This window comes from Symsagittifera roscoffensis, chromosome 2 (assembly GCF_963678635.1).
Source record: "Symsagittifera roscoffensis chromosome 2, txSymRosc1.1, whole genome shotgun sequence".
NCBI lineage: Eukaryota > Metazoa > Xenacoelomorpha > Acoela > Convolutidae > Symsagittifera > Symsagittifera roscoffensis.
In genome coordinates, this window is record NC_087063.1 from 42,089,669 (window position 1) to 42,103,180 (window position 13,512).

The following is a 13,512-nucleotide window of genomic DNA, read 5'->3' on the forward strand; positions in this document are numbered from 1 at the left end:
TATGAAACTTAAAGTTTTCAAACCGCGTTACGATAATATGGCTTTACTTGAAATTGTTCAAATATTCTTTGATTGGATAGCTTGATCGGAGCATTAACCAACTTTTTGCGAGCCAATTAATTATTGGAGGCGGGCTTGCTAGTTTTTTTTCATTACGCCAAAGTTATGGACCTCGGACAAGTCAATAATTGGTTTGTTCTACCGTCTTTTGAAACTATTTGACTTTTCTCGAAAACTACCCTCTCAAGTTATTAGGTTTTTGTGTTCAATCGACACAAGAGATTGTGTGAATCTCTTGTCTGGTGGCTACGCCCAATTTTGTTTACACTAAAAAGTTTGATTCGCAGAAAAATCAATTTTTAATTTATTGAGTTTGTTGGAGAATTTGAGTTTTCCTGAAAACTACCCACCCATAGGTTAAGTGTTCGGGTTCAATCTAGAAACCCGGTTTTGAGGATCTTTTTTGGTTAAGCGGCGACAATCTTCTCATTGCAGAAAAAGTTTAAGATAACAGAAAGTCCCGTTTTTGAACTTTCGACCGTTTTTTAGGAATTTTTTGACTTTCTTATATACTACCTTATTAAATATGAGATGAAGGCTTCAATCGAAAGAACCGGTTGCGAGAGTTTTGTCTACAGATCCGGGAATTGCCTTATTTTTTGAAGGAAAAATTTTATGTGTGCGCTCTTCTGACTTACTTCAGTTGAGAAACAACTAAGGTTTTAGGCAAAGTCCAAATTTTAATTAATCCCATTCATCCCGCATCAGTATAACAAATTCCAAAAATATCAAAAACTTACCTCCAGCTTTAGCTCGACCCCTAGTTATCTTTTATCGAGACATACGAAGATTTTAGTTCACCTAGTTTTTTCAATATATTTCACTTTTTCGACTTCGTTTTTTAATGTTTGTGTTGTATCATAAGTGGTGCGAAGCTCCGCTCCTCCTCTGTGCAACAAAAAAAGTTATTTTAGTTTTTGAACTTATTTTCAAAGCACTGATACCCAATAAAAATGGCACAAACTATTTCGATAAGAAAGTATTTTTGTCGTTTAATTTTTTTCTTTTGATTACTGTGATTAGAACATTCTGTGCTATTTGCGAAGCAAAGGGGATGCACTTGTTCTGCCCTTTATTGAAAATTGGGAGGAACTTTGTTTTTGGGTGTGTTTTTTTTCTTAATTTTTTTAAACTTTTTTTGTTTTCCTGGCGAAATCAGCCACCACAAATAATCATTCGACTGGGTTGAGGAATATATAATATTGAAGCCCTTTCAGTCGTGATTTGAACGGCATTATAAAAGTTTTTTTTTTAGTGTCAAGAAAAACCGGTCCGAATCTTTTGATTTTTTGTCTCTTTTCGAGCGAGTTAAGCGATCGAGTATCGCTCGTTATATATGAAATTTTGCAATTTCGGCTTCAAAAAATTTCAAGAATATTTAATGTAGTCGGAACATTCTGTTGCTAATTGCACTGCAGCCGGCTAGCCTTGTTTTAAATTTTGTCGGACCGCTCCAGGATTTGGAAGAAATTATGGCCTCGGTTGGTTGTTTATGTTGAGGTTTCAGGCACGTTAAAGCAAGCTTGCTGATAATCGTGTGGCGCCATAAGTGGGTGAATTCCTTCGTTATTCGGTTGCAAAATTTCTTCAATAATTTTGCCGCAGTGTTGAGAAAAATTGCGGCCAAAGTGTTCGTTTTTTAAGAAAAACAGCAAAGAGAGGATATAATTGACTCCTAATTTTGGCGAAAGATTTCGTTTTATTTTGATATATGAATGATTAATTAGAAGATTAAAAATCATTTTATCGGCACATGAACGTCCATTATCTCAGATAAAAAACACCAGGAAATTCATATAAAACATTATTTTTTGCTGTCTGCATTTTTTCCGGCTGCTGCTGTATATAGTTTCATTTTTTCAATTTTTTCGACTATTATGACGAACCTTTTTTTCTAGCCCGACTCGCAAATGAAAGTGTACATTGAAAGTGTTCACTAATATGGAAATTTCACTGTAGCATTGGAAAGTGCATAGCTTCTGTTCTCTGCTTCGTTTGTGGCTATTGTTTGATACCTATTACGAGTGCGTGGCTGAGTGGTTAGTGTCTGAGACTCTTAATCTCTAGGTCGGCGATTTGAATCTCAGACGTAGCCGATTTTTTTTTTACTAATTCGAGGCTCAGACCTAATTTTTTATTTCACTTTATAGAGCTGCTTTTTGTCATGTTCTGGCTAGTGTTTGCGAAGTGAAGCTTTGCCTCAGTGTAAAATTAATTTAATCAGAGCCTATAATTGTTTTTCCAGATTTCCAACATAATTAACAGAATCGTTGAAGCATTTCGAAAAATCTGTGATTTCGTTAGCAACATAAGTTTTCACCATGTTTGCTTTTCAAATACCAGTTCAGTTCGAAATTTGTTTTGTGTGTTGATTCTCAATTTATCAACTCCGTTTGTATAATTTTATTTTTGTTTTTCATTTTTTGCTTATCTTTCGTATTTGCATTAACGTCGTTTGATGGGTTAAACTATTTTCTTTGTGTGTGTGTGTCTGTTCTCCGACATTTTTTACTCTGCCCCAGTATTTTTAGCGTTTTGTTTGCTTGGTTACAGCTTCTTGTTGTTTCATGCTAATTTAACACTGGCAATTGTCGTGTTTGCCATGTTTCATCAAAAAACCATGTAAAACGATACGAGGCGATCGTAGGAAGAACATTTGGTAGACCCAGTCTTAGCGACATTTTTCTTATGATTTTTTCGACTAAGCGTCTTCCGTCTCAATTGCTGTCGACTAGCTAGCCAATTTTGTGTTGTACGTTTCTGTTGTTTCACAAGTGGTGGAAAGCTCCGTTTCACTTCTGTCAAAGTAGGATTTTTGATCGAACGATCTTTGAAGGACATTTTTACACTAGCCAGCTTGCGAGCGTTAGTGCATTAGTACGAACCTTTTCTTTCTTATAGCCTAACTCGCAAATAAAAGTGTTCATTAAAAGTATTCTTATATAAAATTTTACTGTAGCATTGGAAATTGCAGAGCATCTGTTTTCTGCTTTATTTGTGGCTGTTGTTTGTTATGTAGGAAGTCCTCATAATCGCTAGGTCGACGGTTCGAATTTACACTAAATCCAGGCTTTTTTCTACTTTTTTTCATTGCATTTAATGGATCTGCTTCTTGTCGTGTTCTTGCTAGTGTTTGCGAATCGAAGCTTCGCCTCTGTGTAAAAGCTTTTTATGTTGTGTGTGTAATTTTTTGCATATGGGTAGAGCACTCTCACTGTGTCAAAATGAAAAAGATTTTTTTTGGAGAAAGTAGCAGTTTATTGTTGCATCAACTTTTGCAGCTTTAAAACTGATTGTGGATGGAACACGTGTTTAAAATCATTAAACACGCGAATACAAGAAAAAATGTTTTATCAGTTACTGAATATACTAAGACTCTCCTGCTCAACTTTTGGTGGAATTTTGGTGTCGGAATTTTTTTTTGGCCGATTCTATCCTCTATTATGCTTTAGAGTATCCTCTATTATGCATTTTTAATTTTTTTGTCGGCGCACAGGTTTTCATTGCGTTGATTTTAAGAATTACCTTGTTAAAACTTTGAATTGGTGTAAATTATAATGACCTATGAAGGAAATCTGTTTCACACTGTCCCTTATAGTATTCGGTCTTTTTTGGCTTAAATTTTGAAGATATCGTGTTGATCTTTAATTGATTATTGGTCAAGTAGTAAGAATTCTGTGTTTTTCCTTCACATATGTGACAATCTCTACTGTTTATATTTATGAAAATCCGTTTACATTGAATTTGCTTTTTAGCTTCTAGATTTTGAGTACAATCATTCAATAGCAAGTATTGATGGTTTAAATGGTCCTATACAAGATCTTTGAGACAAAAATTTGCAAAGGAGTTTCATCTGTCATATGTGCACACTGTCTTTCAAGGGCAAAACAGGTTTTTTACTGGGTCCTAAAGGCTTACCGATTGAAGCATAGTATTGCTGCAATCTCTTCTGAATTTAGTAACATCTGAATTGAAGTTTTTTGGTACCAGTTCGCAGAGTGGTTGGTAGGTTTAGTAGACATTGAAAGTGGAGGGTAAGTATTTTTATAGACGCCAAAAAGTGAAAATTTGTAATTAAGGAAGTCAGCTTTCTTTTTTATCATCGATTAAATTGCCAAATGTTCCGCAATTCTTTCATCTGATTAGTTTGTTTCACTATTTCTTATGGAGCTGATGAAGCTCCATTGCTTTTTGGGACTGTCAAAATTTTGAAACTTAGCTATTTTCTCATTCTTATGTAGATTTTAAGACGATTGTTCTATCTATTTTGCGCACGTTTATAGTTTTCATAATCTGAAGAAGTTTTTGAAGACTGATAATTTCATAGTTTTATTTCAATCTTAATGGTTCTTTTATTGAATTTATAGCTTTTTTCGATAGATGTAGTGATGAGGATACTCTTATTTTCAAGAATGATGTCAGGAATAATGCAGTGATGCCAGGATTAGTGAATAGTCTGTACCCAGTGAATTCAATTAATGTTTCAATTCACTCCTATTTAATAAGTGTACCACCCCAATTAGGCTTAAATCAATTGATTGTTTTAAATTATGTTACATTGAAATTTCAAGAAAACCAATTACTTTTTGACTTTCTGTTGAATCCAGTTACCGATTATTTTTAATTAAAATCCCGATGTTTTTCCTGCTGCTTTTTGTCTGTTTGTGTCGCTTCTTGTGTCTCACAAGCAAAATTTTAATCAATTTGGCCTCAGCGAGATTAATATATCTTATGAATAGACGTTTCTCAGGCCACTTGAAATTTCAAGGTTTTTTTTGAGAAATTAAGGAATTTATGAACTCTTTCTTGACTGAGACGTCTGTTTCAGCCGTCTGTGCGTCTCACCCCCAGCAGTATGCTGTACACTGGAGGTAGCTCTGATGGTCTTCATCTACTGGTAAGAGCTAAGCAGAAGGTTTCAACATCTAATTTTGCAAGTGAATGTTTGCTAGTTTTTTTGCAGCGCTGGTTGAACAAAAGTACGCACGAAACTATAACTTTTTCTCGAAGTAAGGCTGTCATACGTCAGATATAAAACGAAATCACACTATCACTTTAAAATTTTCACAACAAGCGAGCTTTTTAGGGCTGTAATTTTGGGTTGTTCTAAAAATTATTTAATATTGTTTGTTTCTACAATTGCCGAAATGTCTGTTGGACGTCGATTGTATTATCTGATTTTTAGAGGAGTGCTCAATACTTACAGAAGGAACTACCGGTACGAGTGGCCCACAGGATAGCAGGCTTCAGACGACTGCCATTCATCATAGCAATCAACCCCATCCTCCTCAGTGTCCATGAGTTATACTTGCGCACTTTCAGTCGACTGATTAGGGTGAGCAAACAGTCAGTCCAAGACAACGAGAAAAAAAAACAATTTTTCATATGATCATTACCGGTCTTTTTCTGTGGATTTGATTCTCTGAACAAGGCAACTCGTTCAAGTTGAAGCGATAAAAATTGAGGCTACATTTTTTGCCCAACCTAACCCCGCAAAATTGCGCATTTTCAGTATCTATTTCCTACTCTGGTGTTTTATCAGGTGCTTAATTGGTGGCTGGTGTTTGACATTCAGCAAGAGCATAATACGCAATTGGTTTGACATTATACTGTAAATCTGTAGGTCGGAGGTGCAAATGTTATTTGATTGTTTTTGCAATTTGAAAGCGCTTCTTTGTGAAATTTTTGCTGGTTGTTGCGATGTGTAGCGACGCCTCTGTGATCTGTTCTGTTGAATGTCTCGACGAATGCAATATCGAGAATTTAGGGATGTGATGTGATCGATTGATAAATCCTGGAAAAATAAATCATGCTAGTTTATTTCATGAGTTTTAAATGTCAATGAACCTACTGAAGCATTTTGATAGATCCCGTGGGTTTTTTTGTAAAGAGTCAAAAACTTGCATTTTGCACTTAGTCTTATGGCTTTGTAAATTAAATTTGAAGAGGTAGGCTAAAAGGAAGGCAGATTGCGCTCTCTAATTAAGCTCTCCAAATGGAACAAAAAAATGCGAATGATTTCTAGTTTTCAAAATGGAACTTTTATGATTGACACTTTGAAATGGAAATGGACTTGGAAATGGAGATCTCAGCGGAATTAAAAGTTATCTACTGCAGTCTTCTAAATTTGGGCTAGTCTTATCTATGAAAGTGTCAATCATAAAAGGAATTACGTGATTTACAGAAATTTTCTGTGAAACTTGAAAGTTGATTTTTTCTTTCAGTTTCCTTGAGCTCCTTGACACTTTTCTAACTGTCTGTTAGCCATGCTTTTTAAATTCCATTCCCGTGTACAGCTTGTATAGGTTTTTAAAAATGGGGTTGAACTTTTTGTTGTTGATTTTCCAGTGCTCCGCCGAAGCCCTAAAAGGATCAAATTTTGCCTTTTTGGAAAGTTTTGGCAAAAGAAGTGAGAGGGGAAATTTCAATTATTTATTTTGATATTCGGGAACTGTCACATAATTGATTCCCAAGTCTGTTTGATGCGGAAATTTTAGATACGAATTATCAAACAATCATTTAACTCTCCAAAAGTTTGTTAAATAGCACATCGAAGTATGCAGAAACGTATTGTTTAGATGTAGAATCTGAGTTATTAGACATTGAACCTTGTAATATTTTGGTATGTTTCAAATTCAGACAGAGCCAGTTGGCGACTCCCAGTCGGAGCAGAACTTCTGTCAATTCCTAAGAGGGATATTGAATGATCACAAGGACGTGGTGACGATGCTGGCCAGTGGCTTCAAAGATAGCAGCCGCTATCTGAACATGGACAACAGAAGTGCAAATCAGCTGTACAGGAGTGATGTTGCATTGGTATGTCAGACTCAATGTGATACCAATGCTATTCACACTAAAATTACAGCTAGGGAATTGGGTGATTTTACTTTTTTTTTTAACTTATTACTACTTTTCTTGAAACCCATAATTTCAAACAGCTCTCGCTACCCAAGAATACGTCTTTGAAATGTTTTAAAATTGAAAATATTTTCCAACAAGAAAGATGTTTCAGCAATGGTTACCTAGGTCAGAGCGTTTTGTGCTAATTGAGCAGCTAGCAGACACTCTAATTGTTGATGACGGTGCTTTTGCGTGGGCCCAGTGTTGCATTTCGCTATTCATAATCTGGTTGTTTCAGGAAATGAGAGATGTTCGGACGTTTCTGGACAGGATGCTCACAAGCAGGCTGGGCTTGCGCATGCTAGCAGAACATCACTTAGGCCTACACAACCATCGGGTTAGCAACCGCTCGACACTCAGTTGTTCTGAAAAAGCGTTTTAAAATGTAAATTGCTTGCACGTATTTTAGTGCACCTGACCACCCAAAGGGTTAACCCTTCAGTACTATTTTGTTTTTTCACCATTTCTCCTAATTTCTTTTAAATCTTTGACCTGTTTTTGATAATGTTTTTGATAATGAGCAGAAATGGCTCATTATAGTGGTCTACAAAATCAATTTTGTCGATCTAAAAAATAGTATCTAAATTTTTTGTAGTTTTTTTGGCCACCACCCCTGAGAAAATCCTAGATAAGCTCCATTTGGAAGATTGCTAAACAACAGCAGGCATGAAATTAGAGCTCGAAAGCAGGATGAATTTTTCTTATCTATTGAATTTTGAGGTCATTTTGGAGGGCAGGAAAGCTTCTTCACTCTTTGATCTAATTTGGCTTAAATGGGTTATGGATTACGGAAGATGGTGGAAAAATGTTGCTTAATTAAGACGAGCATCTCGGGTGTTCTTTGGTATTGAATTACTTCTAAGATAGCTGAGCCCCTCAATCAGCCCATCCCTATCTGCGTATCTCAAATATAATAAGCTCCTGGCTCAGTTTTATTTGTATTTTCTGGAGCTTATTATCTCAAGAAATTGGTCAATAGCGTCATGTTTTTTCGTTTTCGGAATATTAATTGATCACAAATTTGGTTTGGAAAAAGGTACTCTTGAACTTGAGTGCTCAAATAAAATCATATCATGTTTAACCAAGCAACGAGAAAAATCAGGGGTATAATTTTTTCAGGGGTAAATTTAATCGGCCATATGCCTAACCCGCAAGCTAATTATTTAAGGTTAAATGTGGCTATCTTACAAAAGCACGTGCGGTTTGAATCCGTAAGTATATAATTGCTGGACACCATCACTGTTGATGACAGAAGTTTTACCATAAGTTTTGCAAACCGAATTTTTTCATGGAAGTGACTCGCGCTTCATACAAGCTAAGAAAACAAATCAACAAATTCTGATCAACATAAAAATAAAGCCACTTAAATCTCTCTTAATTGTCACTCATTGCTTGAAATAAGGCTGTTGTCTTTTGATGCAGTATAAATAAGCTTTTGACGAAAGATTTGTTTATCATAACAATCGGGTAAGATAACTTCAGCTAGTTACAAATCTTGTCTCTTGTGTTAATAATAGTAGAATTGTTCATCATGCTTGGTATCATTATGTTATCGCAACGTTATAGTTTTCCAAAATTGAGTTAAAATGTAATGGGGGTGGAAAAGAGCCATAATCTTAATCTAATTGTGGCTTTTGTTTTTTATCAAGACATTAATGTCAAATCAATGCAGCTTGTGTGCATCAGAGGTGAGATTCAGTCTCTATTCTATCTCAATGAAAGCTTCAAATCCCCCTTTTTTATAGCTTTTTCCTTTCCTAATCTAATCACACCGCGAGCATCGGACGGGCGGACTGGACGAACAAAGAAAGCCGTCTGATCTCATAATGCAATCTAATCTTGCCTTCCCGCCTTTCTCTGCAATCATAACTTGTAATTATTATTTTAGCTCAATTGAAATAGCCCTAAGAGAATTACCTTCTTCCCCTTTTATCCTTATCTGTCCCAAAAAAGCGCCCTAAAAGGGCGGGACTTTGAGCTATGAGTTAGGCTAATTTTGACGCCAATAGGTCATGAAATCTGTAATTTACGTCCCATACTTGCTATGCACATTTAAGCTCAGATTGGTGGTGCTAAATTTGGGTTCAATTTGCACTTCATTTATTTAGTCTCTAGAATAGTTGAAAAGAGTCAGAAATTACGCACTTAAACTGTTAGTTGGAAATTTAAGATAGAGTAGGGAGATTGAGAAGCTGTTATTGGCATTTAAAGCGTTATCCTAAGCATCCAAGTTCGAAAAGACTGAGTTTTCCACTTTTGATTAAACAGGCATTTTTGAGTCAAGTTGAAATTTTAAGTTCAAGATATCCTTTGTGAGAAGTTAGAGCTGACTGCAAAGAAAGTAATAATCAATTCCAGATTTTGCTTTTTACGCTTACGATTAGCAAGCGTTATCAAATCGGAATATAGACTTTTTTCCGGTTAACAACTTGTTTACCAGAATCACTTGTATGTTGGTTCATACTAATTCAACTTTTTATGCGTCTCCAGCACGTAGCTTGGAGATGAAGAATACGCCTGGGACGGCAAAGTTTGTGGGTTTTTTTGACCTCGGAACTTTTTTGACCTCGGAACTTTTTTTTTCAAACTGGAAATATACCTTTCCAAAAAACGTCGGCCGATTGTTTGTCTGCTTATGTTTTGTCGGCTTAGTTGCCACATGATAAACTTGATTTTGAATACGCAATTTTCAGTTTAGTTACTTTAAGTGCTTTGAATTATTCCTGTAATTTGTAATTTTACTAGTCTTGATTTCGTATAAATAACTGTTTTTTTGTGGCTTAAACTTTTTATTCGACTTAAATGATTTCGGCTTAAGTTTTATTGGCTTAGGGAACTAATTTGGGGTCGTTTCAAGGAAAGCATAAGTTTTATGCTTCGTTCCGGATTGAACAACATGCTAAAATTCTTAGAATAGAATCTATGTCGAAGTTTTTCATTTTTTTCAGACCTTTTGGGCTTTTCTGCGATTTTTATAAATTTTTATGACGAAAACGACTTCTGAAGTATTTTTTCATTTTGATTTTTTTCGTTTGGTGTTAATCACGGTCATTCATTTCTTGTATCGCAAATGGCGCGATGCTCCGTGTAAAAGTCAATAAATTACGATGTTCTTGAATGAACAGTTGATTTATCTTGAAAATGCATTCCTTGTTCGATTCATTCGAAGTATTTGTTTGGCTCCTTTTGAAGATTATATAGGTTAAATGGTTTGAAAGAGTCTACAGTGAAAGAAAGACCTGAGTCTACGGTAAAAAAAAGTATCGAATTTGAGTTGAAACTGTATGTACGACATTCGGACACACTCACGTGCCCTTTGACCGCACTGAAATCAGCGCATCAAATTTACTCAATTATCAGCCCATAAGTACATAAATTGTCCAACTATCCGTAAATCAATGGCATCGGCAACAGGTGGGAAGAAGAAATTAGAATTTGCTTTTGAAAACGTATTCATTTTGTAAATTTAATTGGGAAAGTTTACACATGATAGAAGAGGTATAAATCATATGCCATGCTGTTTTTCCGGCAATGCATCCAAAAATTCTGGTTTGTTTTATACAAAAAGTTTCAGCTAATTAGAGCATTCTTTTCTACGCCAGTTTTTTTCTTGAAGTTGAATAGTCGATGAACGTCGCGAAGACTTTTATATAGGTCTTGGCGAAATTTTTGTTTTTTTTTCCAGGAAAAAGTCTTAAAATTCTCCAAAAGTGCAGTAGTGCATTCATACATACTAATGCATTTATGAAAACACAGTGATTTTTATCTAAAAAATAGAATAAAAATAAAAATAAATAAATAAAGAAAAAAATAAATTTTTCTTAATAAGTTTAAATTTTTTTCTGCCTGTTTTGAAGTTTTTTGCCAATTTTCGGGACTTCGCATTTTTGTGAAAAGAATTCCAAAGCAATTTTTTTGGGCATATCTATTTGCTACAAAAGTTCATCAAATTTGTGGTGAAAATTTAGATTGTTTGCTGTTTCTGCGGAACTGTGAAATTAGTTATCATGAGTGATTACTGTACTTTGGCGTTGGATCGAATACCGGGTCGGATTAATTGCGGGCTTTACTTTCTCGCTATGTTTGAGTGTTTTCAACGTATTTTTTGCATGTTTATTGAAAGAATTTTTTCACGCTTAAGCTATATTTTGCATTGCAATGGTTAAGATTTTTTGTTCCAATTTTTCAGTTTGGTTTCAAGGATTATTTTGTTTATTTTGATGTTAGCAACCCAATAGGGGGCTACTATCAGGTTTTCCCTACGGGCTGCGAATTTGGTTTTCAATTTGAACAGTTCACACGACAATTTTTTCAAAACTTTTCAGAAAACTTAAATTGGAAAATAATCAAAAACATTGAAATTCTCAACCAAGTAGTTGGGTGCTGACAAAGTAATTTCAGGGGTTGCAGCTCTTGTTTAAAATTTCACTGTTCAGATCCTTGAGTTTTTGAGATATGACGTTTTTTTCGTGATTTTTTAAAAGGTTTCAGAATACTGAAATTTATTTTTTCTTCTTCAAAGTTTGAAATTCCCAACCCTGTATTTGAGGGCTGTCTGATTACTCTCAGGAGTTGCGAATGTTGCCTACAAATATGACTGCTCAGTTTTTTGTAGTTTTCCAGATATGACGTTTTTTTTTGATTTCAGAAAACCTAAATTTGATTTTTTTCTTCAAATTTTGGAATTCCTAGCCCTGTAGTTGGCGGATATATAGTACTCTGAGGGATTGCGAATCTTGCCTCCAAATGGGACTACTCAAGTCCTTGTAGTTTTCAAGATATGACATTTTTTGTGATTTAAAAAAAAAGTTTATAAAACTTCATTTTAAATTTTGTTTCAAATTTTGAAATTCCTAACCCTGTAGTTGGGTGCTGCCACAGTGCTCTCAGGATCTGTGATTTTTGTCTCCAAGTATGACTGCTCAAATACTTCTAGTTTTCAAGATATGACGTTTTTTGTGATTTAAAAAAAATTCAGAAAACTTCATTTTAAATTTTGTTTCAAAATTTGAAATTCCTAACCCTGTAGTTGGGTGCTGTCAGGCTACTCTCAGCGATTTTTACAGAAAACTTAATTCAAAATTTTTTTTAAAAAAAAATTGAGACTCATAACCCTCTAGTTGGGGTTTGTCAGTGTATTCTCGTAGGTTGCGAATGTTGCCTTTAAATATGACTGCTGAAATCTTTATATTTTTTGTGATATGATGAGTTTTATGGTTTTTCAAAAAAAATGAGAGAACATAAATTTGAAGTTTCTCAAAATCCTGAAATTCCCAACGCTGTAGTTGGGTACTGTGAGAGTACTCTCAAGAGTTACAAATCTTGCGCTTAAATGTGACTGCTCAATTGGTTTTAGTTTTCGAGATGTGTCGTTTCAAATGTCATTTATAATCATTCAAAGAACGTAGATATGAAAAGCTTCACAGAACTTTATGGTGTTTCAAAATTTGAAAACTTTTTAAACCAAATTTGAAATTACCAACCCTGTAATTGGGTGCTGTCAGAGTAGTTTCAAAGGTTACAGATCTTGTTTCTAATATCGATTTTTTATGAGTTGTTAATAATTCGAAGCACCGGAGGTCCGTTACACGCTAGTTGAAATTTAAATGGACATCTCTGACACATATGTCCATATGCGATTTTTCGATTCAGTTCAAATTTATCTGCTGAAACTTAGAAAATTCTGTTCTCCAATAACGAAATCGGAATTGGTGCAAAAATGTGATTTTTTATTTTCTGATGTCGCAACGGAATAAAAACTTCAATTTTTTTCTATTGATCCAGTTTTCTCAAATTGAATTTATTGTATGAAAAAATGTCAACTGTTAACTGTTGTCGAAATTCAAAAAGCTTTAAGGTCCTATGTTTTTATACTTGGGAAGTTGAAATCTTCTTCAAAAAACAAGTCAGGTTTTAGTTTCCTTGTTTGCATTGACTCTTTTCCAACTGTCTGTTGGCTATGTTTTTGTAGCTCCTAAGCAGCTTTATGCGATGTTTTGTTTGCTTGAGACTGAATTTGAGGATAAAGCTACACTTGATGAAATCACAACGTATGAAAATCCCCCACCATATTTTTAAATCTCATCCGCGCTAGTGTCAGATAAAAAAATTAACTCGCAAAAATGTGTTATAGAGTGAATAAGAATTTTGGAATGGGACTAAGACAGTATAAAAATGGAAAAAGTTGCACCAGAACAGAACTATTGTTATCGTTTGATTAAAAAGACAGATTAACAGAGATAGCTTTCAAATAGTCCATCTGCGTGTAATTGGCCGCAGGTATCATCGATTATTTTTCATTCTTATCTGATAATACTGGTTGACAGTTTTACCATTGATATGTCGGAAATGACAATGTTAATGCCTATGCAGCAAAGGAGTGTATTTTTTGTCTTCCCGATACTGAATGACATATCGGAAGTTTCTGCCTGCAAAAATGAAGTATCTTTTTTTTGGTTTCTGGGAAATTTTCTCGACACCATACTTGATACTTGTTTGAAACCCGAAGGCATCAAATGTGTCCTGTCGCTTTCCAGGAAGAAAATTTTGGAT

General features: G+C 34.8%; 1 protein-coding gene across 3 annotated transcripts in view; it reads left to right on the forward strand.

Moving 5' to 3' along the window:
- The window catches only part of LOC134839181 (branched-chain alpha-ketoacid dehydrogenase kinase-like), a 557,313-nt gene that overhangs the window by 47,875 nt on the left and 495,926 nt on the right, over positions 1 to 13,512 (forward strand). For 2 of the 3 annotated variants that reach the window (XM_063854647.1, XM_063854648.1), the window contains exons 4-7: positions 4,889 to 4,957; positions 5,246 to 5,395; positions 6,700 to 6,876; positions 7,199 to 7,297. The exons of the other annotated variant lie outside the window; for it this stretch is intronic. In XM_063854647.1, coding sequence (XP_063710717.1) covers positions 4,889 to 4,957; positions 5,246 to 5,395; positions 6,700 to 6,876; positions 7,199 to 7,297 — 495 coding nt within the window. The remainder of the gene's footprint in view (positions 1 to 4,888; positions 4,958 to 5,245; positions 5,396 to 6,699; positions 6,877 to 7,198; positions 7,298 to 13,512) is intronic. 3 annotated transcript variants of the gene reach the window in all.